The 23,667-nt window shown below is 35.3% G+C and overlaps 3 protein-coding genes across 3 annotated transcripts in view; all 3 read left to right on the forward strand.

Moving 5' to 3' along the window:
- The window catches only part of LOC111707744 (bromodomain adjacent to zinc finger domain protein 1A), a gene marked incomplete at its 5' end in the record, with an annotated part of 21,275 nt that extends 13,212 nt beyond the window's left edge, over positions 1-8,063 (forward strand). The window contains 8 exon segments of the mRNA XM_023480915.1: positions 244-441; positions 872-998; positions 1,879-2,201; positions 2,626-2,847; positions 3,480-4,452; positions 5,071-5,179; positions 5,639-5,720; positions 7,560-8,063. Of these exon segments, the coding sequence (XP_023336683.1) occupies positions 244-441; positions 872-998; positions 1,879-2,201; positions 2,626-2,847; positions 3,480-4,452; positions 5,071-5,179; positions 5,639-5,720; positions 7,560-7,688 (2,163 nt within the window).
- Positions 8,064-9,320: 1,257 nt separating this feature from the next.
- Positions 9,321-13,226, forward strand: LOC111707830 (adenosylhomocysteinase). The gene is made up of 5 exons (XM_023481030.1): positions 9,321-9,432; positions 10,112-10,221; positions 10,445-10,561; positions 11,740-12,627; positions 12,840-13,226. The coding sequence occupies exons 1-5, from the start codon at positions 9,408-9,410 to the stop codon at positions 12,996-12,998; spliced, it is 1,299 nt and encodes a 432-aa protein (XP_023336798.1). The 5' UTR covers positions 9,321-9,407; the 3' UTR covers positions 12,999-13,226.
- Positions 13,227-17,508: 4,282 nt separating this feature from the next.
- Positions 17,509-23,278, forward strand: LOC111711165 (vesicular inhibitory amino acid transporter). The gene is made up of 4 exons (XM_023485479.1): positions 17,509-17,646; positions 17,882-17,943; positions 18,671-18,817; positions 20,670-23,278. The coding sequence occupies exons 2-4, from the start codon at positions 17,899-17,901 to the stop codon at positions 21,846-21,848; spliced, it is 1,371 nt and encodes a 456-aa protein (XP_023341247.1). The 5' UTR covers positions 17,509-17,646; positions 17,882-17,898; the 3' UTR covers positions 21,849-23,278.
- The last annotated feature ends 389 nt before the right edge of the window (positions 23,279-23,667 follow it).

The raw sequence follows: 23,667 nt of genomic DNA on the forward strand, positions 1-23,667 counted from the left end.
GGGGGGGGGGGGGGGGGGGGGGCAAAAAGAATATGGCATATTATCTGAGATCACAGGATTTGCTACATATAAGACTACAGTAGTGAATAGTATAAATCTCAAAGATCATTAATGAAGATATGACATCTTGAGATCAACTCAATATTTCTCAAGATTGATATTTTTCTAACAATAAGTTGAATTAAAACTTAAACTCAAAAATGCGCAAATATTCGTGAACCTATTTAAACTTTGTTATTTTAGTCTCAGCTGAAGGACGAAGATTCCCCTGAAATGTTGGAATCTAAACTAGCCGAGGCTAAAACATATTCTCGTAAACCGGTTTTGAAACAACAAACATTAACACCAACCGGTGCATTACAAACTGAAGCCAAGAACGAAGACGAATCTCAACCAAAGACTGAAAACGGTGAAAATGGCGAAGTGGCCGCGGAAGAAAAGGTAGATCGTTAATGCTTAAATTTAAGTTCAAGCGACTCTCAATGAAAAAGTTGCATGTCCGATTAACGACGGTAATTTTATAAGCTTTGGCAGATCAAGAATAAACAGGATATCCATTTATTCTTAAATAATTGGTCGATTCCATTTGTGGTTTCTATCAAAGGAACTTGCGGACTGTACTGTACAGAATTCTGATACATGGATGAAATTTTAATTTTTAAAAAAAACCGTGTGCCATTATTAACTTGAACGCCAGATAATTTTTGAACTTTTTAGTGGTCAAGCTTTTACAATTTCAAATTTCAAATTATCCTGCAAGTTATTTCTCTTTTATTAGCCTTTTTAAATGTAAAAAGTTACAATTTTAAGTTCTGTCTGATAAAATTTAGGTTTTTCTCAACTTTCTTTTCATGATATTTTCTGTTATCAGATTCCCTTGAGCCCTCCCTGGGGTCGATGTGAAGGTTCTGAGGACACCTGTCAGGTTCACTCAACAATTCTTCCTAAAACACATTGGTCTTTCTATAGTTCTATTCCTGAACTTGATCAACTCATAGGTAATGCTAGCTATAGTGCCCGGTGTTACCCGTGGAATTTTTTAAATTTTGATATTTGAAGAAAAGGAAAATTTTTAGGAGAAAAGAAAGAGATTTTTAAGGTGAAAAAATATAATTTTGAAGAAAAAATTTTTATTTCTTTAGATTATGTTTCCCGCGGGGTACCCGAGGGTCCCTAAAGTTAAAACAGCCCATTCAGTCTAGCCGTTAGGCCAGCTTTAGCTGGCAAAGTATATATGAGCAAAGAGCTTTATTATATAAATATTTTGCACCACCATCGCAATCTATTGGAATAAAATGGTTCACGAAAATCAGTAGTTAGGATTCGGATCCGTAAAAATATGTGGATCCTCGGATCCGGATCCAAGGGGCAAAATATCAACCAAAACTCTGTTGCTTTCGAACTCAAATCTGAACTGTTGAAGAAAAAGTTAATCCAAATGTCCTTATCTCTGAATGGTTCATCAAGTTTTAGCACTAAAAGAAAAGAAAAATTTAAAAGTTCTTCACTTAAAAGAAATTTGCATGACCTGGATCCGGATCCATTTTTTTCCAGTGCGGATCAAAATAAGGCACTGAGTCGGATATACCTAGGTTATAATCCCAATTTTTCTTTTAAGCACAAGTCTCATGAGTAAAAATTGTTTGTAACTGATATATCCCTGGAATGATTTCATGGTTCAGTGACATTTAAATAAATTGTGTTTTTAAGATTCTGGATTAGGTCGTATCTTATTATAATTTTAACTTTCATTAAATAACTTTTGACTAGTGGCTAGTCCACAAAATATTTTGTTGTCTTATATTTTAAGTCATTTGTTCCTATTTTTTAGTATACCCTTTTTGGAAATTTCGTCATCTTGATTTTGAATATTTCTAGACTCCCTGAATCCCCGCGGAATACGTGAAGGAGAACTCCGGGATAGATTAATAGCTGAGAGAGAGAACATGGAGAAGAGATTAAAGAAGTGTCCCAACCCGACCAGTTCTCTCTGGTTGAGTAAGACCGAGGAGGATATAGAGAAGGAGGAGGAGAAGATGCACGAGTCCTTGAAGAAGAAACGTGAGAAGAACTCTAGGTGGGGCGGAGCTATGGCTCTCCCTGTAGGTACCAAGATGCAGGATATTATGGAGATATCTTTGCGAGATCAGATTCTAGAACTTGAGGAGAAAATATTCATGGGTTCATTGGGTGCACTAAAGGTATTAATTTTGTCAAATAATTAAGATTTTCTAATAAAAAGTTCAAAAAAATTGTCTTAAGTATATCATAATAAACCTTAAGTTATAAAGAAGGCCCGTGTTGAAAATCCAAATTACTGAATTCTGACTTGGCTTTGGCTTTGGTTTTGGCTTCGACTTTGGCTTTGACTTTGACTTTGACTTTGACTTTGACTTTGACTTTGACTTTGACTTTGACTTTGACTTTGACTTTGACTTTGACTTTGACTTTGACTTTGACTTTGACTTTGACTTTGACTTTGACTTTGACTTTGACTTTGACTTTGACTTTGACTTTGACTTTAGCAATGCACGAGTCCCTGAAGAAGAAGCGTGAAAACTTTACTTAAACTTTGATGTAAATTATAATTTGAATTTTGATTTTGATTGATTGATTTGATCTTAGGTGTCTGACCGTGAGGTTTGGCAGACCACACTCCAGACCCGTGGTTACTCCATGTGCTGTGATGAGCTGGAGTGGGGAGGAGAGGGAGGGAAGAAGATGACTCCTGACCAGCTTGAAGCAGAGAGTAGGGCGGGTACACCAGACAGTAACAAGCGGAGTAGTACAGGATCCAACTCGGGAAACAATTTGGTGGTACGACAGCTTGCTGCCGCAATACTACAGGTATACAGGATTTTAAATACCTTTCATTTTCCGCTAAAATTTTTATTTCAAAATTTTAAATGCAAGGGTGAAAAGTAAATTTTAAAGAACTGTCGGAAGAGATGAATTTTCCACCATGTTTGCAACAGCAGGAACTGAATCTTATTTTCATGAGTTTTAACCCAGTTTCTATAAATTGCAATGGATGAGTGCGAAGAGAGTGTCCTATATCATACCGGATTTCTATCAAGATTTAACTCAAATGCACAAACAAAACCAATAAACAATGTATTTTGTGCATGCAAATTTTTATATTAGTTTTATGCAATTTTTTTAAGTTACTTCTATCTGAAAATCCAAATTTAGAGCAGTCCCCGATATAATGATGTACGGCGCCATATTAAAACAATTTCATGCCAAATCCTCAAAAATCGCTTGTTTCCCCTCAATGCTTTAACGTTGTAAAGTGTTTTTATCTTAAATTTTATTTCACAGTTTTTATGGTTTAATTTTTTGGTGGAAATAATGTCAGTATATGTTGGGAAAATTTAACACCATTGATGATTCTTAAAATTGTATAGCACTGATTCAAGTTTGCTTTGTTTCGATAAGTAAAATTAAATCAGCTTAGTTTAATAGATTTTACTTTCCAGGTCGGACAGATGATTAACGATGAGGAGAAGTTCCTAAAATCTCCGCTAGGTGAGGAGGAGAAGGAGAGGAAGAAAAGAATGCGGGAAGAGGAGAAGAAAAAGAAGGAAAAAGAAGCCGAGGAGGAAGAAGGTATCATCTGTGAGCAGAAGGAATCAATCCTCACCCCGTTCCAGAGATGGGAGATCAGTCTCATGAAGTGCATCAACATTGGACAGTTGTTCCTCCATCTAACAACCTTCGAGAACTCTGTTGTCTGGTCTAAGTCGATCATGAACACAAAGTGTCGTATCTGCAGGAGGAAGACAGATCCAGACAAGATGTTGCTCTGTGACGGGTGTGACCGAGGACACCATCTCTACTGTCTCAAACCTAAACTCAAAAATGTTCCCTCCGGAGATTGGTTTTGCAGTGATTGTAAACCCAAGGAAAGGATTCGGAGTCCTAAGAAGAAGGTTCGCCGAGTGTTCAGCTCTACAGAGTCTGACGATGAGGACAACACTATGGATGCGGAGGAGGAGGCTGCCGATAAAACCCTCGGTTCTGGGATGGAAGATGATGAGGATGATGAGGATTACAAGAACTACAGAGATATCAAGAAGAAGAAACCTAAAGCAAAGAAAAAGGCTGCTCCCGAACCTGAACCTGAACTTAAAAAGAAGAAGAAAGGTGGGATTGCAAACCTGTTTGGGAAGAGAAAACCTGCGGCTGAAGTTGAACCAGAAAGTGAAGTTGAGGAGGAAGATGAGGAAGAAGAAGAGATTGTTGAAACCAAATCCAAACGCGGAAAGAAGAATAAACCTGAACCTGAGAGTGAAGAAGAAGAGGAGGAGGAAGAAGTATCCAAACCTAAGCGTGGAAAGAGAAACAAGGAAGAGGAGAACAAGGAGAATGCGCGTAGTAAGAGAAGACGAGAACATGATGATTCTATAGAACTACAGTTCAATGTCGCTGGAGTAGAGAAACTTATAAAAGGTATAAATTATTTTATCTTGAAATGTCCAGATTATACAGTCGGAGTTCAATTAGTGTAATATTGGGGTGACATTATCCTTATAATTTATATTCAGTGCTTAGGATCCATTTAAATTTTATGCAGATCCGGATCCAAATCCGGCCATTTCTTTAAGATTTACTGAATTTTATTAAAAAATAATTTTCAATTTTTTTGTTTTATTTTTTTTCGCTTATTTTTATCCTAAAACTTGCTGAACCATTCAGAAGTGAGGAAAGTTTTATAATCTCTCTTTTTTTCAAAAGTTCAGATTTGGGGTTTAGGAGTAAAAAAGTTTTTTGTAGTTTTTGGTTGATATTTTACCCCTTGGATCCGGATCCTAAGCAATGTTTATATTATTATATTTATTATTTACTTCAATTATTACAGTACAATTAGCGTATTATTTGGGGTGAACTTCGTGGAATAAACCATGTCATCGCAGTTTCTAGAGGCGCCAGTCATAGAGTGGCATATTTGTTTTACCAAGGTGCACTTCTAAGATTTGTCTGTTCAAGAAAAAATTATATCCATGGTTATCTCTTTAAAAAATTATTATTAATCAGTTGTGGTTGGTGTTTTTACTTAATGATATTTAGGTTTGATGAATCACAAGGATGGCTGGCCGTTTGACCGTCCCATTACTAAAGTGGATGCTCCGGATTATCATAAACTTATCAAGAAACCAATGGATTTAGGAACGATTAGGTAATTTCTATCATGGAGAAATTACCATTTAAGAGCTAAAACTAACAAACAAATAACTTGTTTAAAAAAATTAAAAAATTTGCACCTGTTTCCCATTCAAGGATACGGTCAATAAGAATATTTTCAATCGGAGGTCACTAATCTTGGACAGGTTGTTGTACTTTGGCTGTAGGTTGACTCTTAATAATAATAATAATAATCTCAATTTTGAAATGTGAAAATGTTACTTTACCCCTTATTCAAGGTTTATGTAGGGCAAAATCTACCATTAAAAAAATCATGTTTGAATATTAAGAATTTTTGTATCTTGTCGAAATTTTTGTAATTGTCTAATTGTCTTACATCTTTTTGAAATACATGTTCAATAATTTTTTTAAACTACTAAAACAGAATGGGTAAACATGAGATAAAAACGAAGTATTGTTACCGACACATAGAAACTTAACTCTGCATATTTAGATCCCGGTTGAATGGTTTGAAGTATGCCTGTAACCAGGAGGTGTTGGATGATATCAGACTGGTTTTCAGTAATTGCTATCAGGTACTACAAATTTGCATTTTTAAACAAACCGAAATATGGGTTCAGACTGAAACCCTACGTTTTAGCTGGGACTTGATCCTCCCTTCTGAATGTCGGAGCACAAAACAATCCATACATGATGCGATACGTTAATAAACAGAAGTTGTTAAATCGTTATCGTCTTCATTTATTCTTTTAATTTTAGAATAACATAATAACATAGAAATATCTAATTTGATTTGATATACATTTTGTTACAAGAGTTAAATTCTTATTATTTTTTAACTTTGATTTTCTAACCCTAAATCTTTGCAATCTAATGTTCTAAACCTTAGATATGTCAAATAATGATTATTTGGTCATAGTTTGACATATCTAAGGTCTACAATATTGTGTTGCAAAGATATAGGGATTAGGAAATCAGAGTTTGTGGCAACGATTCAATGCCTTTGACGCGACTAAAAAATAATGTGCGATTTTTCATAATTCAAGACCATCAATTGCTTTGAATACTTCTGAAATATAATAAATATAGGGTTTCACCATCTCCCGCCCCCTCCCCCACACCAAAAAAAACTAGCTTTTAGCTACTTGAGCCATCGTGAGTCATGATAAGTTGATTTTTACATAAATTAGAGGTTTGTAGCACAAAAATGAATTTTCCAAAAATGTCCCCAAAAAAATGTATAAATCGAACTATCTTAAGAGTTCTAGTACCTAAAAGATCGTTTTGTGTTTTTTTAAATATTTCAGGGGACATTAGTTCCAAAACGAACACGTGGCCCGTTTCTAACACTGAGTGTTAGAAATGGGCTCAAATTGAAAGACTGGGTTTTAGGAATCCCGGCCCATATCCAGAGTAAAAGTCAATAATAAAACTATAACCGACATTTATGAAACATGACAGAGACAACAATTCCCAATTTTAAACTTTTTAAAATCATAATTATTATTGGAGTTCTTTTTATATGAAATCATTTGACCGTTTTCAAGACAATGTCAGGTTTTCCATTTTCGAACATATCAGCTGAATTTGAAACATTTTCGCGTTTTCGTAACAAATCCCACTTTCCCGTTTTTGAGTATAATCCTCAATTCAAAACAAAACTCACTTTCATAACTTTCAAAATAAATCACTTCTAAATTATTGATAGAATCCAAGTTTTCACATTTTATCTCTTAAATTAGAGAATATCGATGATTTATTTTCAAGCATTTTCAACAAACAGTTTTCTGTCTTTCTAGTTAAATCTATATTGTAAGACCAAATGATATGAATAATTTGATTTCTCAACACTAATGATTGTTAAATTATAAAAGAGCAATATGTTTTTATTTTCCATTTTGTTAATATTTTTTACCTTATCAAACAAATTTTGTTTTGTTACGCAAGTGATGTTTAAAAATTGACATTGATATGAATTCCGGTAATTATCTCAAAAACAGGATATGTTCCGAAAACGCGACATGAGCTGAAATCCGGAATTGTTTCAAAATAGGGATATATTCGTAAATGAAATCAACAATCATCAAAAACTAATTTTTATTTTAAAATTGACATTTATTTTTTCAATATATAAAGCCATTTTTAATATAAGATAATGTAATTTTGTTCTACTCGTCTTGGATTTAAAGATATATACGCTCATTTCTAACACTCAATGTTAGAAATGGACCAAGTTTTAGTTTTGGAACTAATATCCTCAGAGTTGGGAACTTTTGAATGGTGTTCTCCTCTTGTTATTAATTCTCCATACTAATAAACCGATCGGGATTAAAGATATCCCATTCTAAAGTTTTCAGCTCTGTTATTTTAAAATATTTTTTTACTTTAATGTTTATTAATTTCTATTGTTACAGTACAACATGGAAGACACAGAGGAGTACCAGTGTGCTACAAGATTAGAAAAATATTTTGAAAAAGAAATCGGTAAAATGGGGTTATCAGAGCAGTCGTCAAAACCGAAACGAAACCGAAGAACTTTGTAAAAAAAAAAAAACGATTGAAAAGAGTAATCCATCTGTAAACGAAGTGAGGAAACGAATTGGAAGCCGAAACCTTTTTAACCTGTTAAATGAATTCTCTCCCTCTCGACAGAGTACAAGATGTAAAAATATTTTCTACCACTCATATTTGGTCTTAATCATAATACAATCATGTTACGTATTCAAAGCAAAGAAAATTGTGATAACTACTAAAACTTATATTTTAAAGATGTATTATCGGAAAATTAATGCATGAAGGATGAATGAAGAAAATCATGTCAAATAATAATCAACTGTTTAGTTTTAGAGAAACTGTTTTTTATTGTAAACCTAATTATGTTCACCTAGCTGATGGATTAAATATTTTGCTTGAATCTTCTTATTTGTCTTATTATTTATAACAGTCGATTTAGAAGATGATGAAAATTCCATCGTAACTTATCAATGTCTTCTGGAGGACAATAGCTAAAAACATAAGAATTGTGAATATCGATATCAATGCATCTTCTTTTATTAATCTCAAGATAAATTTAATCTGAAGTTTGTATCCCAGAAAGTGTAAAAAAAAAAATTAATTGATCAGATTTGGTGAACCGAACAGCCCATCAGATTGTCGAGAAATTTTAAAATTTTGCGCGCGCAATCAAAAAGAGAACTCTCATTGATCGCAATCCAGTAGGGATATTCAGAACAGAGGATTAATAATAAGAATTAAAAGTTTCCACAGTGGATATTTAGATTAAGCTATTGGGACTAAGGGGATCCAATTCTATAGTTTTCAACTTGATCTTAGATCTGGAAGAATTTTTGAATCGTATTTTTAGAAAAATTACCTAAATACTCGAACTTAAGCTAATTTTAATATTTTTTTGAATAGGCCAACTTAATTTTAATCCTGGAGATATTAACTGAATTCTATACCTGGGGATATTAACTATATTCTTAACCTGGAGATATTAACTATATTCTTAACCTGAAGATATTAACTATATTCTAAATCTGGAGATATTAACTATATTCTAAACCTGGAGATTTTAACTATTTTCTAAACTTGGAGAAATTAACTATGTATATTCTATAAACCTGGATATGTACATTGTACAATACACCCCAACGACCCCAACATTGCTTTTATTAAAGTTTGAAATTAAGCTTGTCATCGAAGAGGGGGGGGGGGGCGAGTGCAGGCCATGGAGTTTTCCAACTTTTAAATCTGCAACTTAACTTTAAAAGTAAAAAAGCTAAATTATATTCTTCTCTAATTTTAAGATTAACCTAGTTACACCGTATGTGTATGTAGCATCTACTTGAACAGTTGTATTTCAGATAATTTAAAGTGAAAATTGCTTAGAAATAATTATCTGGAAAGAAAAAAAAGTGTGCATATGGAGAAATTTACAGAAACTTATAGGAAAACTAGAAATTAATTATAGATTTTGAATTTTTATGTTTTTATAAATGAAGTATATTTAAATTTTATGATTCAATAACTTGTATTCCTCATTCCTGTATTCGTTGTTTAAACTGAAATTGTTTGAAAATTTTGTTACCCAAGCCATTTCTGTTGATTCCCACGTACCGGCCTGGAATCTGTACCGTACCGGTCTGCTAGCCTATATAAGCTCCGCTCACGCCGGCTTCGTTCTTTCGAAACTAGACCGCAGGGTAGGACAGAGCTCGTACACTTGTAGTAAACCTCAGACACGTTTTAACAAATTCATCATGGCCAAGCCACAATACAAAGTTGGTAAGCAAAGAATAGAAATTTTTCATCATTTCTACGGAATACGGATAAAAAGAAAATTTTCAATATATTATTAGAATGGACTTTGCACGTGTTGCACATCGTTTAGAAAGCCGGCAAATGAAATTTTGAGGCCGGGGGTCTTTAAATAGAAATTTTAATTAGCTCTCTTTAAACATATGAAATTTTAAATTATAATTTATGCTGCTTGATGTGTATTGTTGTGAAATTAATTAGTTTTCTAAAATGAAAATTGGTAATTCCCTAGTTTACGATTTTTGGACCCCCCCAGGCCCCCCCCCCCTCCTATCAATTTTGTACATGGGTGTGACAGGAAGTTTCATAACTTAACCTAACCAGTGGCCGCAGCGCTCGGCCCCCTAGCCCATCCTAGCCGCAGCGCTCGGCCCAGAAAGTATCTTAACCTAACCTAACCCTAAATAACAAAAAAATAATATAAATTTGCTGAAAAATAAATGGTCATGTACAAAATTGATAGGAGGGGGGGGGGGCCTGGGGGGGTCCAAAAATCGTATACTAGGACAGACCCTGAAAAATTAATTTTATGACTATTGGTGTTTTTTACATTGCAGCCCAAACTTATTTTTTTTGACCCTAATTATTTGAATCTTTGCAAGTCATTCACCTTTCCCTTATATTAAAATTTTGTTTTCTCCCCTAGCTGATATCTCCCTGGCTGACTGGGGCCGCAAGGCCATCATGCTCGCCGAGAACGAGATGCCTGGACTCATGCACCAGAGAGCAAAGTACGGGCCTGACAAGCCTTTAAAGGTAAATTATTTATCTCGCTGAGAAGGATTTTCCAATTAGAAATTGAAACCGTATCTGATGGATGATTAAACTAACTTGCACATTAGATGGACATCTGATTTTCTCAAGCCTGCATAACTCCTCATATTTAAGTGCTATATCGATTTGAAATTTTTATTTTTAATTCTTGGAACGAAAAAAACCACGAAAACCCCGTATGTTTATCTCTATTTTGATTGTTCAGGGAGCTCGTATTGCTGGATGTCTTCACATGACCGTTCAGACTGCTGTCCTCATCGAGACCTTGATTGAACTCGGTGCAGAGGTTACATGGTCCTCGTGTAACATCTTCTCAACTCAGGTAACATTTAAAAGTGGTAACATTTAGTTTTAGTCCTCGTGTAACATATTCTCCACATTGGTAACATTTAGTCCTAGTCCTCTTGTAACATAGTCTCCACATTGGTAACGTTTAGTCCTAGCCCTCTTTTAACATATTCTATACATTGGTAACATTTAGTACTAGTCCTCTTGTAACATATTCTACACATTGGTAACGTTTAGTCCTAGTCCTCTTGTAACATATTCTACACATTGGTAACATTTAGTCCTAGTCCTCTTGTAACATATTCTACACATTGGTAACATTTAGTCCTAGTCCTCTTGTAACAGTCTCCACATTGGTAACATTTATGCCTAGTCCTCTTGTAACAGTCTCCACATTGGTAACATTTAGTTTTAGTCCTCTTGTAACATAGTCTCCACATTGGTACATTTAGTCCTAGTCCTCTTGTAACATAGTCTCCACATTGGTAACATTTAGTCCTAGTCCTCTTGTAACATGGTCTCCGCATTGGTAACATTTAGTCCTAGACACAGGAAAGTCAGGAAGTTATTGATCTTAATGGTTATCAAGTAACTTTTTGTGTTGTTACCGAAGAGTGAGTAATTTAGCAATACAGGCCTTGCTTTTTCGGGGATTGTATGGGGGTGGGAGGTTCTGTTTGGCCAGGTTATTGAATGACGAAGTTAAACCTGATTTTCATGTTTTCCTGCGTAGCACAAACAGTAAACAAGAGTTAACTCGACATCTGGTGGCTTGGCTACCTTAAAAAAATGTTTATTTTTATAAATTCACTTCAGCTTTTACAATTTTAAGTTCGAAGACGAGACAAACGTGGGCTATGTAATCAGGCTTTATGATTTTAGTTAATTTTAAGTTTTTGTTAAGATGGGTTTTTTTCTTTAACTTACAAAATTTTAAAACTGATCTGTTGAATTTTGCTTCTATTTAATTTAGCAATATTTTTATTCTTAAAAAAATGGTAATACAATCCAAAAGCGATCGTTTTTGGTTCATTTTTGCGCATATTTTCTTGGGGGGGGGGGGGTTTAATTTCGCGGAGAGTAAAAAAATCAATGTTTAAAATTTGAAATTTGAAAGGCGAATGAACGAACATAGGACAAAATAACCACACAACACTATATTTAAGTTCCCCTGGTTGCTCAAGTTTTTCACATTGTTATTCAATTTTTTAGGATCACGCTGCTGCCGCTATGGCTGCCCGTGGAGTCCCTGTGTACGCCTGGAAGGGAGAGACCGACGAGGAGTATGTTTGGTGTATTGATCAAACCATCATGTTCCCTGACGGTCAACCTCTAAACATGATCCTAGATGATGGAGGAGATCTGACCAACCTGGTTCATGAGAAGTACCCTGAGCTCCTACCAGGGATCAAGGGGTGCTCGGAGGAGACCACAACTGGTGTCCACAACCTTTACAAGATGTTCAAGGCCGGTAAGCTGAAGATGCCCGCCATCAACGTCAACGACTCTGTCACCAAGTCCAAGTTCGACAACCTGTACGGATGCAGGGAGTCTCTTGTTGACGGTATTAAGCGTGCCACCGACGTTATGTTGGCCGGTAAGGTCGCTCTCGTCGCCGGATACGGAGATGTCGGTAAGGGATCCGCCCAGTCCCTCCGTGGGTTCGGATGCAGAGTTATCATCTCTGAGGTTGATCCCATCAACGCCCTTCAGGCCGCCATGGAGGGTTACGAGGTCACAACCGTCGATGACGCCATCGGTAGATGCAATATTGTCGTCACCACCACTGGATGCAAGGATATCCTCGTCGGCAAACACTTTCTCCAGATGAAGAACGACGCCATCGTCTGCAACATCGGTCACTTCGACTGTGAGATCCAGGTTAAGTGGCTGGAGGAGAACGCTAAGTGCAAGACTAACATCAAGCCTCAGGTAGACAGATACACACTCTCCAACGGAAAGAACATCCTGCTCCTTGCAGAAGGAAGACTTGTTAACCTTGGCTGTGCTATGGGACATCCTTCATTTGTGATGTCAAACAGTTTCTCAAACCAGGTTCTTGCTCAGATGGAGCTCTGGTGCAATCCTGGTAAATATGAGGTAAAAATTTAACATTTTGATCATTAAATCAATGTATTTTACCGAAATCTTTGTCTAAATTAGCAATAGGAAATCCTTTCAATATTTGTATGTTTCGAAGCCACTTTTATAGTTCTTAAATCCCAAATGATTTCGAAGTTTTTAATTAAGACATATTCAGATTACTTAATTGTTTTAGTGAAATATGTAACTTAACAGATGTATTATTTAAGGTTGGAGTTTTCATGCTCCCCAAGAGACTGGATGAGGAGGTCGCCTTCTCTCACTTGGCTGCCCTTGACATTAAGCTGACCACCCTTTCAGCTGATCAATCCGAGTACCTCGGTATCCCAGTAGAAGGCCCCTTCAAGCCCGACCACTACAGATACTAGAGCTTTGCCTACTGCGAGCCGCAACATCAGGCTCTACTGTCCACTCTGCGTGTAACCGGAAACTGTTTCGGACCAGGAATAAACTGACTTACCAAACCCAACATCTACCAAATATATTCCTGGTGTGTCACCGTTTCCGCCCATTTTCTATTTTTGTACGATATATAAACTGTGTTTGTGATCTGATATGAACAAATATAAGACAATCTTTTGTAATGTCGTGAACTTAATCCCGGAGAATAATTCAATTAAAAAGGAGAGCTATTAGTTTCTTTTTATCTGTCTGGGGTTGTCTATAAAAACATATTTTAAATATTTTTTGTTTGAACGGAAATTATTTTAATTGCCTGATTCAAACCGGTACGCATGAAACCCTATGTGAACGTTAATTTGGATGATGATTACTATTTTCTAGTCGAACTCGGATAAATCCTTAACATGTTTTCCTGCCGTAGAAATGTGAAATCATTTTTGAGAAAGTACGACACAAATTATCAGTTTTTTAAAATAATAGTTGATATTTAAGACAAGGACGTGAACAGAACTTAATCTATGGGGGCGTCATATACGCGATGCGAAAAAAATTTGTCTTCCCCCCCCCCCTCGAAACTCCTGGGGGTGGCAAAATTTGAACTGTAAGATCAAAACATTTGGGTTCTTGGATATAAAAGTACACAAACAGTCCAATTACCTTGCAAGTACTACTTAATCTCTCATTCAAACAAAGCTAGCAGAAAAAACTGAAAACTAATCTTTTATGTTCCTTCAGTTTCAGATCTGTCCCCCCCCCCCCCTCTAGAATCCAGAGCTATTACACTTATCAAATTTTAAATTGAAGAGTGAGGAACACAGTAAAAATTAGTTTGTTCTTCTGAATTGGGGGCTTTGAATAGAGATTTTCAAATTTTCTTTTACTATCTATAGTATAAATGCTTACTGAACATAAAATAAAATGTAGATTTTTTAAAAACATTTTTCTTCTGTTAGCTTTGTTTGAAGGAGAGATAATGTAGTATAAGCAAGTTAATCGTAATTGCATCTTTAAAGTATCTTATATCTTGTGCCTGATATCCAATAAGCCAAATGTTTTGAATTTACAGTTCAAATTTGGCCTTCCCCTCAGGGGCGGATCAAAGGGAGGACCTAGGCCCACTGGCCCCCCTGGCCCTCCCCCAGTAAATTCATGAATCATGATATGAAATAAAAGCATTAAGGAATGAAAGATACAACAAAAACAGTATTATATAAATGACCTCAACTGAAATACTTTGTCCAAGGTGGTTTAAATGATTATTTATTCTTCTTTGAATTATTTTTATTTTTAAACATTTTAGAAACCTGAGACCCTCTTTATTGTTTTATAAAAAATGGTTTTTGAAAATAGAAAAGTGTTAATTAAGAGTCTGATGCAATTGTTATTATTGTGCTTGGGGAAAAATGAAAATCCCTAATTAAAATATTTCATACAGTAACAACCAGAAAACTATGGAATAGAAAGATGACATCATAGCAATACTCAAGCGTTTTGTTACAAAGCAAATATTTTTACTAGTAACTATTCAAGTGAAAAGGGTCCATTTACAGGGGCGGGGGGACATTCGCCCCCCCCCCCTGAATTTGGAATTTTTTGTTCCTATTTTCAGAATAGCTTATCAATAGCAAGGGAAAGAAACCCTAGTGCAAAACAGGAAAAATATCTGTCTTAATAAACTATAATGTGTGAAAAGTTAAAAATCTAGTTTTTTAGTCTTTAGTCATTAATTTTGACTCTTTTTGAGTCTTTTAAGTCAAAAAAAAATTTCGCCCTCGGCACGATTTTTTGTTCCTAATTATGAAATTTTTGTTCCTTCCACTCCCCTCACTTAAATCCTGTATCCGCCCCTGTCCATTTAACTGTACAATTGCTTTGTCTAATTTACTTAACTAGTTTATGTCCTAACTTGAGTTTAAAAGTCATTTCCTATTTCAGAGTTTTCTGGTTATCACTGTAAAAATTCATTAAACATGAAATATAAAGGATTTATTAAATTGTTAGTAAGCGCTCAAAAAGGAATAGATAACCACTAACATTATTACCTTTGATAAGATGTAAAAAAGTTAATATGATATGACTTTTATTGAACTTTAACAAGTTTAAAGTATCAGAGGTCTGAAAGGTCTCAGTTTAAAGTATCAAAGGTCTGGAAGGTCTCAGTTCAAAGTATCAGAGGTCTGGAAGGTCTCAGTTTAAAGTATCAGAGGTCTGGAAGGACTCAGTTTAAAGTATCAGAGGTCTGGAAGGTCTCAGTTCAAAGTATCAGAGGTCTGGAAGGTCTCAGTTCAAAGTATCAGAGGTCTGGAAGGTCTCAGTTTAAAGTATCAGAGGTCTGGAAGGACTCAGTTTAAAGTATCAGAGGTCTGGAAGGTCTCAGTTCAAAGTATCAGAGGTCTGGAAGGCCTCAGTTTAAAGTATCAGAGGTGTCTGGAAGGTCTCAAAATTGAATATATCGAGTCAAACAATATATTCTGTGGCAAATATTTGATTCTTTCACGTTTTCTTCAACTATCAGAGGTCCTTACTAATTTATGAAGGAGAAAATTGTACCAATTTTGCACATACAGGGTGTCCCACGAAACATGACAGTATGCAGGACGACTTGAATGTCGTCTTGATTTTTGATATAATTTGCTGCGTTTATTTGTCAACCTAATTTTAGAAGTAGATTTCTAGAGATAATAATCACAAAATTTCCCTTGTCCTGCCATTTCCAAAATGTGGTCTGCCTTTTTTGTGCTTTCAATATTGCCCGAGATATGAAGAATTTCGTTCAGATTTCGACAATTTTGCTTTTATTTGACAAAATTGAAATCTGAACCAAACTCTTTATATCTCCGGTAATATTGAAAGCAGAAAAAACGCAGACCACTTTTTGGAAACGGCATGGCTAGGACAATTATGTGATAATTGTTTCAAGAATCATACATGTTAAAGTAGATAGAAGACTGAATGTCACAAATAAATTCAAATACCAAAGACGACTTTCAAGTCGTCTTGCTATTGTCATGTTTCGTGGGACACCCTGTATATTCTTTTAATCAATAAGGGACAGACAAAAATTCTCATCTTTTTTTCTTGTTTAGGGGCGTAGAAAGGGTGTGTCACGCAAAACAGATATTTAAATATATAAATATTTTTTGCCGATACATTATTCAGTGAAATTGATTTTCTAGACGCTCCTTCTGAAAAAAAATGCTGCAGCTGGATCTTTCACCTTTTAAAGACACTTTCCAAAGGATGGTATGGTTTAAAATAATTATAAATATAAATTTTCGTCGTTTTTGTCAAATGAAATCCAATAGAGGGTGTCCAGTGTTATTGGATTTCTTCGCGCCCCTTTCAATAAGAATGTTTCATTTCGAATCTTTCAGCTATTGAAGACACTTCCTAATGGATATGATTATGTTATGGTTTCAAATAATCTAAAATTATTAAATTGTTAAATAAAAATGATTTCCTAGGCGCCCCTTTTGATAAAAATGTTGCATTTTGGATCTTTCAGCTATTGAATACACTTACTACAGGGTGGTATAAATTTTATCATTTTTGTCGTTTTTGTCAAATGAAATCTAAGGTTCAGTGAAAATGAAAATAATTGTTTTTATCCCTTATGGATTAAAAGAATATATATGTGCAAAGTTGGTTTGGCACCATATTTATCTCTATTATTACAAGAGTTATTACAAACTCCAAGAAACTAGTGACTTTAGTGAGGTCCTATGTTTTAAATGTGATTATAAATAATAAAATTGGAAAATTATTGTTTTTTTCATTTTTTAGGGGGAGCCCCCAAAAATTTGGGCAAATAGGCGCCCACCGTAGAAATTAGTTTTATCCACCCCATCAGTCCCCCTAGGACTAGGAGCTCCTAGAGGGGGGATATTCCCCCCCCTAGATTAATTTCTGTACACGCCCTTGATTTCTTTTTCCAAAGGCCAAAGGGCGACTTATCAAATGTGCACCTTCCCAAAAATTAGGTTAGGCCCTCTCTCAGAAATTCAAAACATTTTTGTTTTTATACAGTGAATCCCAGATATATGAATACATAGACGTGCCGTCAAAAGTTTTTTGATAATTCAAAAGAAACTTCTTTTTGTTTTTAATTCAAGGGTAAATTAATAGCCCTGAAATATGAATGCAATTGATATAAATATTAATATTAAACTCATTTTTCCGCGGCATTTGATCTTAAATATGTAATACGACATTATAAAAAAAAATCTTGCTATATATTCATTTATCTGGGGGATTCACTGTAGAAAAAACTACCCAAAATTGTTATTCTCATATTTTCAAGCTATAAGTGTATCAAAGAAAAGAAAATACTTAAAGCCCTTAATTGTCGTCTTCCACATAAATTTAAAAGTCGTCTTCTACTATTTTTCATTTAGATAAATTCGAGGCTGGTACAGAAACCATATGGTTTGTCAGGGGTTTATACACTCTCTTATATAAACCTGACGAACTCAAAATGACAATTTCTTATTATTGTTTTTTTTACAATTATTCGATTTTTCGGGGAAAATACATTTTTATCTTTCCCCCCTGGCTGGAGGCTGCATCATGTGAGACCACTGTCTATGCGTGAAACTTAGGACTAAAAACATCAAGGTTAGAATTTTAAATAGAATTACCTATTTCCTGTTTTAAAGCGTCATCTTTTCATAATTCACAATTCACATGGACATTTGAACATGTGTTCTAATTATTATAAGATATACTTCCAATAAGTTAAGATGCATTAATTAGGCATAAATTAAAATATTGAACGAAAATAACAATTAAATGTTTTTATTTGTTATTTTTTTACTGTGTTGTAATAGGCCTTATATTATTTTTATCATAGTCCTGTAGAAGAGCAGGATGGCCGGCATGTTCTTCAAACTCAAGGACTCCATCGCGGCAAAGGTAAGTTTTATGGTCGATGGTTTATTAATTCAATATATTCGATATATTGAATATATTCAATAAATTCAGTGTATTCAATATATTGAAATTATTGAATATATTGAAGATATTCCAAGTAAAGAAACAATATCACGGTAGAACTAGATCACTATCTACAAACTCCATCAAATCTCAAATGCAATCACCTTTTAGAATTGTATTCTATACATATTTTTTAAATTTATTATTATTGCAAAGTATAACTGAGTTTCTGGCACAAACTCAAATTTTCTTATCCCTATATCTTCGCAACCTGATGGTGTCAACCTTTAACATTTCAAACTTAGATTATTTGGTCTAACAGTAATCAAATTTTTGTGAAGCCCCTGAAAAGTAAAAACAATTATTGTGTTAAAACTAACCATAAAACAATACTTTTACAATACGCACAATAGTTTTAGTAGATGTAAAATTTCCATTTACTGATAGCGCCGATTGAAGGATTCATAACTCTGATTGGATAATGAGATAGATAGAAAGATAGATGTTACCGCTATACTATTTCTATTGGTTCAGAATAGACAACAAACACATTACTGAACCCTGATTGGATCAGGCGCTAATGGACTTGGCATACTTGGGAGTGTACGTTACTGTCTAAGAATAACAAGACAAGAATAAAAAATATTTTAAAAAACTGCGCACAAAATCTAAAATGTACATGGAATTCTAATGACGGTTTTTAAAGGTTACCCCTGAATGCTTGAAGGCATCGGCGGAAGAAGTAAAAGTATTTGCCGAGAAGAACATACCAAAAGGTGGAGATCCCCATGCCGAAGGCGGAGGCAAGATTACAGAGTGGGAAGCAGCATGGAATGTTACAAATGCTATCCAGGTAGAATCACAGAACTTTTAAATTTAAAATTAAATATTGATTGGTATTTTCAAAAATTGAAATTTGGAATCAAGTTTTTTCCACAAACTCTGATTTTTTAATCCCATCTTTACAACACAATTTTTTAGACCTTTGATTTTTCAAAGTATAAACTCTGGTTTAGATCAAAAAGTCTAAACATGAAATATATCTATTGTTTACACCAGCAGGTTGCAAAGACTTAGAGAATCGAAAATTTATGTTTGTGACAAAAACTCAATTTCTTAGTTTGTATCCATAATGCAAGAAAGGTGAGGTCCTGGTTTTGTTGGAAGAGAGTAGATAGAGAAGCTTGGGGTTGGAGGAGGTGGGTTGGGCAAGGATGAGTTGAAAGGGAGTAGGGTGCAAGGAGGGGTTGGAAGGGTGTATGTAGAATGGATAAGGTTGGGTTGGAAAGGAGAAGGGTAGAGAATGTCGAGTTGGAAAGGAGTGGGGTGAATAAAAATGGGTTAGGAGGGAGTAGGATGAAGAAGGTTGGGTTAGAAGGGAGTATGATGGAGGAAGTTTGGTAAGAAGGGAGTAGGATGGAGGAAGTTCAAAATTTGGGTAAAAAAGGGAGTAGGATGGAGAAGGATGTGTTGAAAGGGAGTAGGATGGAGAATTGAAGGTGGGAAGCAAGAAGAAGGGTGGAAAAAGACGGGTTGGGTTGGAAGGGAGTAAAATGGATACTGTGGATTGGAAGGAAGTATAGGATAGAAAAGAATGAGTTTGAAGGGAGTAAAATAAAAAAGTTCAAGGTGGAGGGGGTAAAATGGAGAAAGTTGGGTCGGAAAAAGGTATGGGTGGAAGAGAGTATGGATGGGTTGGAAGGGAGTAGGATGAAAATAGGAGAAAGAAGAACGAAGAAGGTTGGGTTGGAATTGGGAGTAGGATGAAGAATATAAGGAAATAGGATGAAGAAGGTTGGGTTAGAAGGAAGTAGGATGGAGAAGGTTGGGTTTGAAGGAAATAGGAAGAAGTAGGTTGGGTTGGATGGAAGTAGGATGAAGAAGGTTTGGACGGAAGGAAGTAGTATGAAGAAGGTTTTGATGGAAGGAAGTAGGATGAAGAAGGTTGGGATGGAAGGAAGTAGGATGAAGAAGTTGGGTTAGAACTTGGAAGGGAGTACGGTGAAGAAGGTTCGGTTGGAAGGAAGTAGGATGAAGAAGGTTGGGACGGAAGGAAGTAGGGTGGAGAATGTTGGGTTGGAGGGAAGTAGGATGAATAAGGTTGGGTTGGAACATGGAAGGGAGTAAGGTGGAGAAGGTTGGGTTGGAAGGAAGTAGGATGAATAAGGTTGGGTTGGAACTTGGAAGGGAGTAGGGTGGAGAAGGTTGGGTTGAAAGGAAGAATAATTATAGATTAAGGATTAGGAAGGAATAGTTTGCTTAATAAAAGAGAAAATATTCTAATATAACATTATTATCTGTAATAAACTCCATTAATCTATTAAACTTCTTAAAGGGACTGTTTACAATTAATGAGATATAATATGTGCTTGCTGTGCAAGCATTGGCTACATGTTCTTATTTCGCTTAAATACTCACAATTAAACCAAATTTATTGTTTTAACTTTTCTTGAAAATCGTGATCTGCCCCTTTATTAACATTCCTTTTTTTCCTATTACAAGGCCTAATGGAGACCTTCACATTCCTTCCTTTCAACTCTTCCTGGCATTCTAGCTAATATTTCCTCCAATCAACATTTTATTAACATCAAGCAGGAATATTAAGCAGAATTCTTCGCGTGTAAAATATGAGGCCATTGGATTTATTGCGCATTTTCTCAGAAATTTCGTATTAATGAAATATTTTCAAAAATATTAAATTTCAGGGTATGTTCATAGTATCCCTGCCTTATGCAGTGTACCATGGTGGGTACTGGGCTATCCTGGCTATGGTGGGCATTGCATACATCTGCTGCTACACCGGTAAGATCCTGGTGGACTGCCTCTACGAGACCGACGAGTTCGGGGAGACGAAGAAAGTCCGCTACAGCTATAACGATATTGCACAGGAAGTGTTTGGGAAAAGATTTGGCGGGAAAATTATCAATGCCGCGCAGCTTATTGAACTACTAATGACGTGCATTCTCTATATTGTTTTGTGCGGAGATCTTCTCATTGGAGCATTTCCCTACGGACAGATTGATACAAGGTCGTATATGATGATTTGCGGGTTGCTTTTGCTCCCGTGCGCATTTTTGAAGAACCTGCAGCACGTGTCCAAGTTGAGTTTCTGGAACGGGGTTGTTCACACACTCATTAATGTTCTCATTCTTGGCTACTGCATTCTCCGAGCTCAGGACTGGGCATTCTCTAAGGTTACTCTCAAGGTGGATATCCTCTCCTTCCCTATAGCCCTGGGCATCATTGTGTTCAGCTACACTAGCCAGATCTTCCTGCCAACCCTGGAGGAGAATATGATCGATAAATCAAAGTTTCACTGCATGTTGCACTGGAGTCACATTGCAGCCGCCATTTTCAAAGCACTGTTTGGATACCTAGGCTTCTTAACCTGGCAGGAAGACACTCAAGAGGTCATTGTCAACAATATTGATGGGTTCTTTAAGCTTCTTGTCAACATGATCTTGGTGATCAAGGCTCTCTTGTCCTATCCTCTGCCCTTCTACGCTGCCTGTGATCTCATCGAGGGTGAGATGTTTCGTGGGAAGCCTGACACCATGTTCCCATCTATCTGGGGCCTGGACGGAAACCTGAAGATCTGGGGCCTAGCCTTCAGAGTTGGAATCATTGTTGGCACCATCGGGTTCGCAGTCATCATCCCACACTTCTCTATTCTCATGGGGTTCATCGGTAATTTCACTGGATGCTTGCTCTCCTTTGTCTGGCCTTGCATCTTCCATCTCTATATCAGGCGGAAGTCGATGTCTTGGTACACGATGCTCTGGGATATCTTTATCATCTTACTTGGATGTATGTTTGCGTTGGTCGGAATGTATTACTCCGGCAAGGCCCTGTTTAAAGCTTATGAGCTAGGAATGCCAGTCTAATCTATATTCTTGATTAGCATCATGTTGAACCTATAGTTCCTGAAGAGAATTTCGGGTTCCAGTATCATAATTTCATTTACAATTGCAAGGCTTTCAAGTTCATAGAAAAAAATATTGCTAACTGGCTTCGAAACTAAATGTAATCTAACATTATAACTAAGTCTTCCAAAACTAAGTATGTTACAAGTAACCAAGTCTTCCACATGTAATTTGTAACCTTTTAATTGTAATTAAGTCTTCCAAATGTAATTATTTCCTAATAATTGTAATTATGTCTTCCACGTGTAATGTAACCACGGTTGTTGTATTAGATGTATTTTTCAAATTAATTGCTATTTCTGATAATTGTTTAAATTCTGAAATATCTAAAATAACTGAACTGACAGAAGTATCGTTTCAAGAATTGCCCGAAATCGGAACTTTTGTTTTAAGTATCGTTTACCTCGAACGCTTGATTTCGATATCCAATGTGGCTACTTCTGAATTTTAAGATAAATTAGATCCGTAATTTGAAGTTATCCCTGCAGGGTATGACCGCAACGAGATTTCGAAGAGAAATAAGATTGATCTGTATATATACCCTTACATAGATAAATTGAAATAACAGATGTCGTCTTTTCAAGATTTGGATGAAATTCGTTCACAATAACCCTGAGGCAGATGCCCAGAGGATTTTCGCGCAGTCAGCGTAGAATTTCAAGACAGAGATAGTCTTTTCTACGCCGACTGTACGAAACTTCTCTGGGCTTCTACCTTCGGGTTATTTATTGTGGAGGAGTTTCATTCAAATCTTGAAAAGACGACATCTAGTGTCCAATCTGTTATTTTATTAAATCTATGTACCTATAGGTCTGCATAAGATGAGGATCTTTGATAAATGCTTGATCCCAAGATTCACAATAGTTCTAACTTCAGTTGAGATCTATTAAAGTATAGAATAATTAAAAATTACGAATATTGAGAAAATCTAAAATTTTCGTTAAGATAAAATTAACTCATTGAACCAAAATTTTATTCTCCAGAAGTTTACCTTTAGATGTTTCCTGGAGTAAATGTAAAGTTTTCTAGTAAATTATCTTGTTTTAGTTTCTAAGAAATTAAATGTTAGTTTATAAATTATAAAAATGTTTGATGAAACCTTCATCTCTGTATTTGGTTGTGACATTAATGAAATCTGAGCATCATAGATAGTGTATACTTAAAAACTCAACAATGCTTCTTTTAACAAAAAAGCTTGAAATAAATAGGCATGAAAATGTGTAGATCATTTTATGAAATTTGTTTACCGCAATTCTAAAAATTGTCTAAAGCCCATAATTTGAAAAATAACCACCGACACTATTGTGTGATTTAACAAGTCTTCCAACTTTTTTATAAATAATGTAATTGTTTGTATCTTTACTAATTATTAAATACCCCATATCATTGTTAAGCAGTAAATTTTACATTTATCTTAAATAAATGTTTTTTTTTTCTGATAATTTGTTTTTTCCTCAGACAGTAATTCAAATTTATGAATCAGAGAATTCGTAGAACTAGGATTAATTGCTAACGATACTTTCCAGCGTTCCCATTGGCTGAAACGAATTATTCTAAGGAATTGAGTTTTTGCCACAATCCAAATCTTTGGAACCTGATGGTGTAAACATATGAAATTATTTCAAACTCTGATTATTTAATCGAAGTTTTGTTTGAAATATACAAGGACTGCGACATTTGGTTACAAAGAGATATGGATTAAAACTCAGAGTTTATGACAAAGACTCAATTCCTTTCCTGACCTATTATTGGGCCTTGAAATATTGTTTTTTGTATTTTT

This window comes from Eurytemora carolleeae, unplaced genomic scaffold (assembly GCF_000591075.1).
Source record: "Eurytemora carolleeae unplaced genomic scaffold, Eaff_2.0 scaffold58, whole genome shotgun sequence".
In the NCBI taxonomy this organism is placed as follows: Eukaryota; Metazoa; Arthropoda; class Copepoda; order Calanoida; family Temoridae; genus Eurytemora; species Eurytemora carolleeae.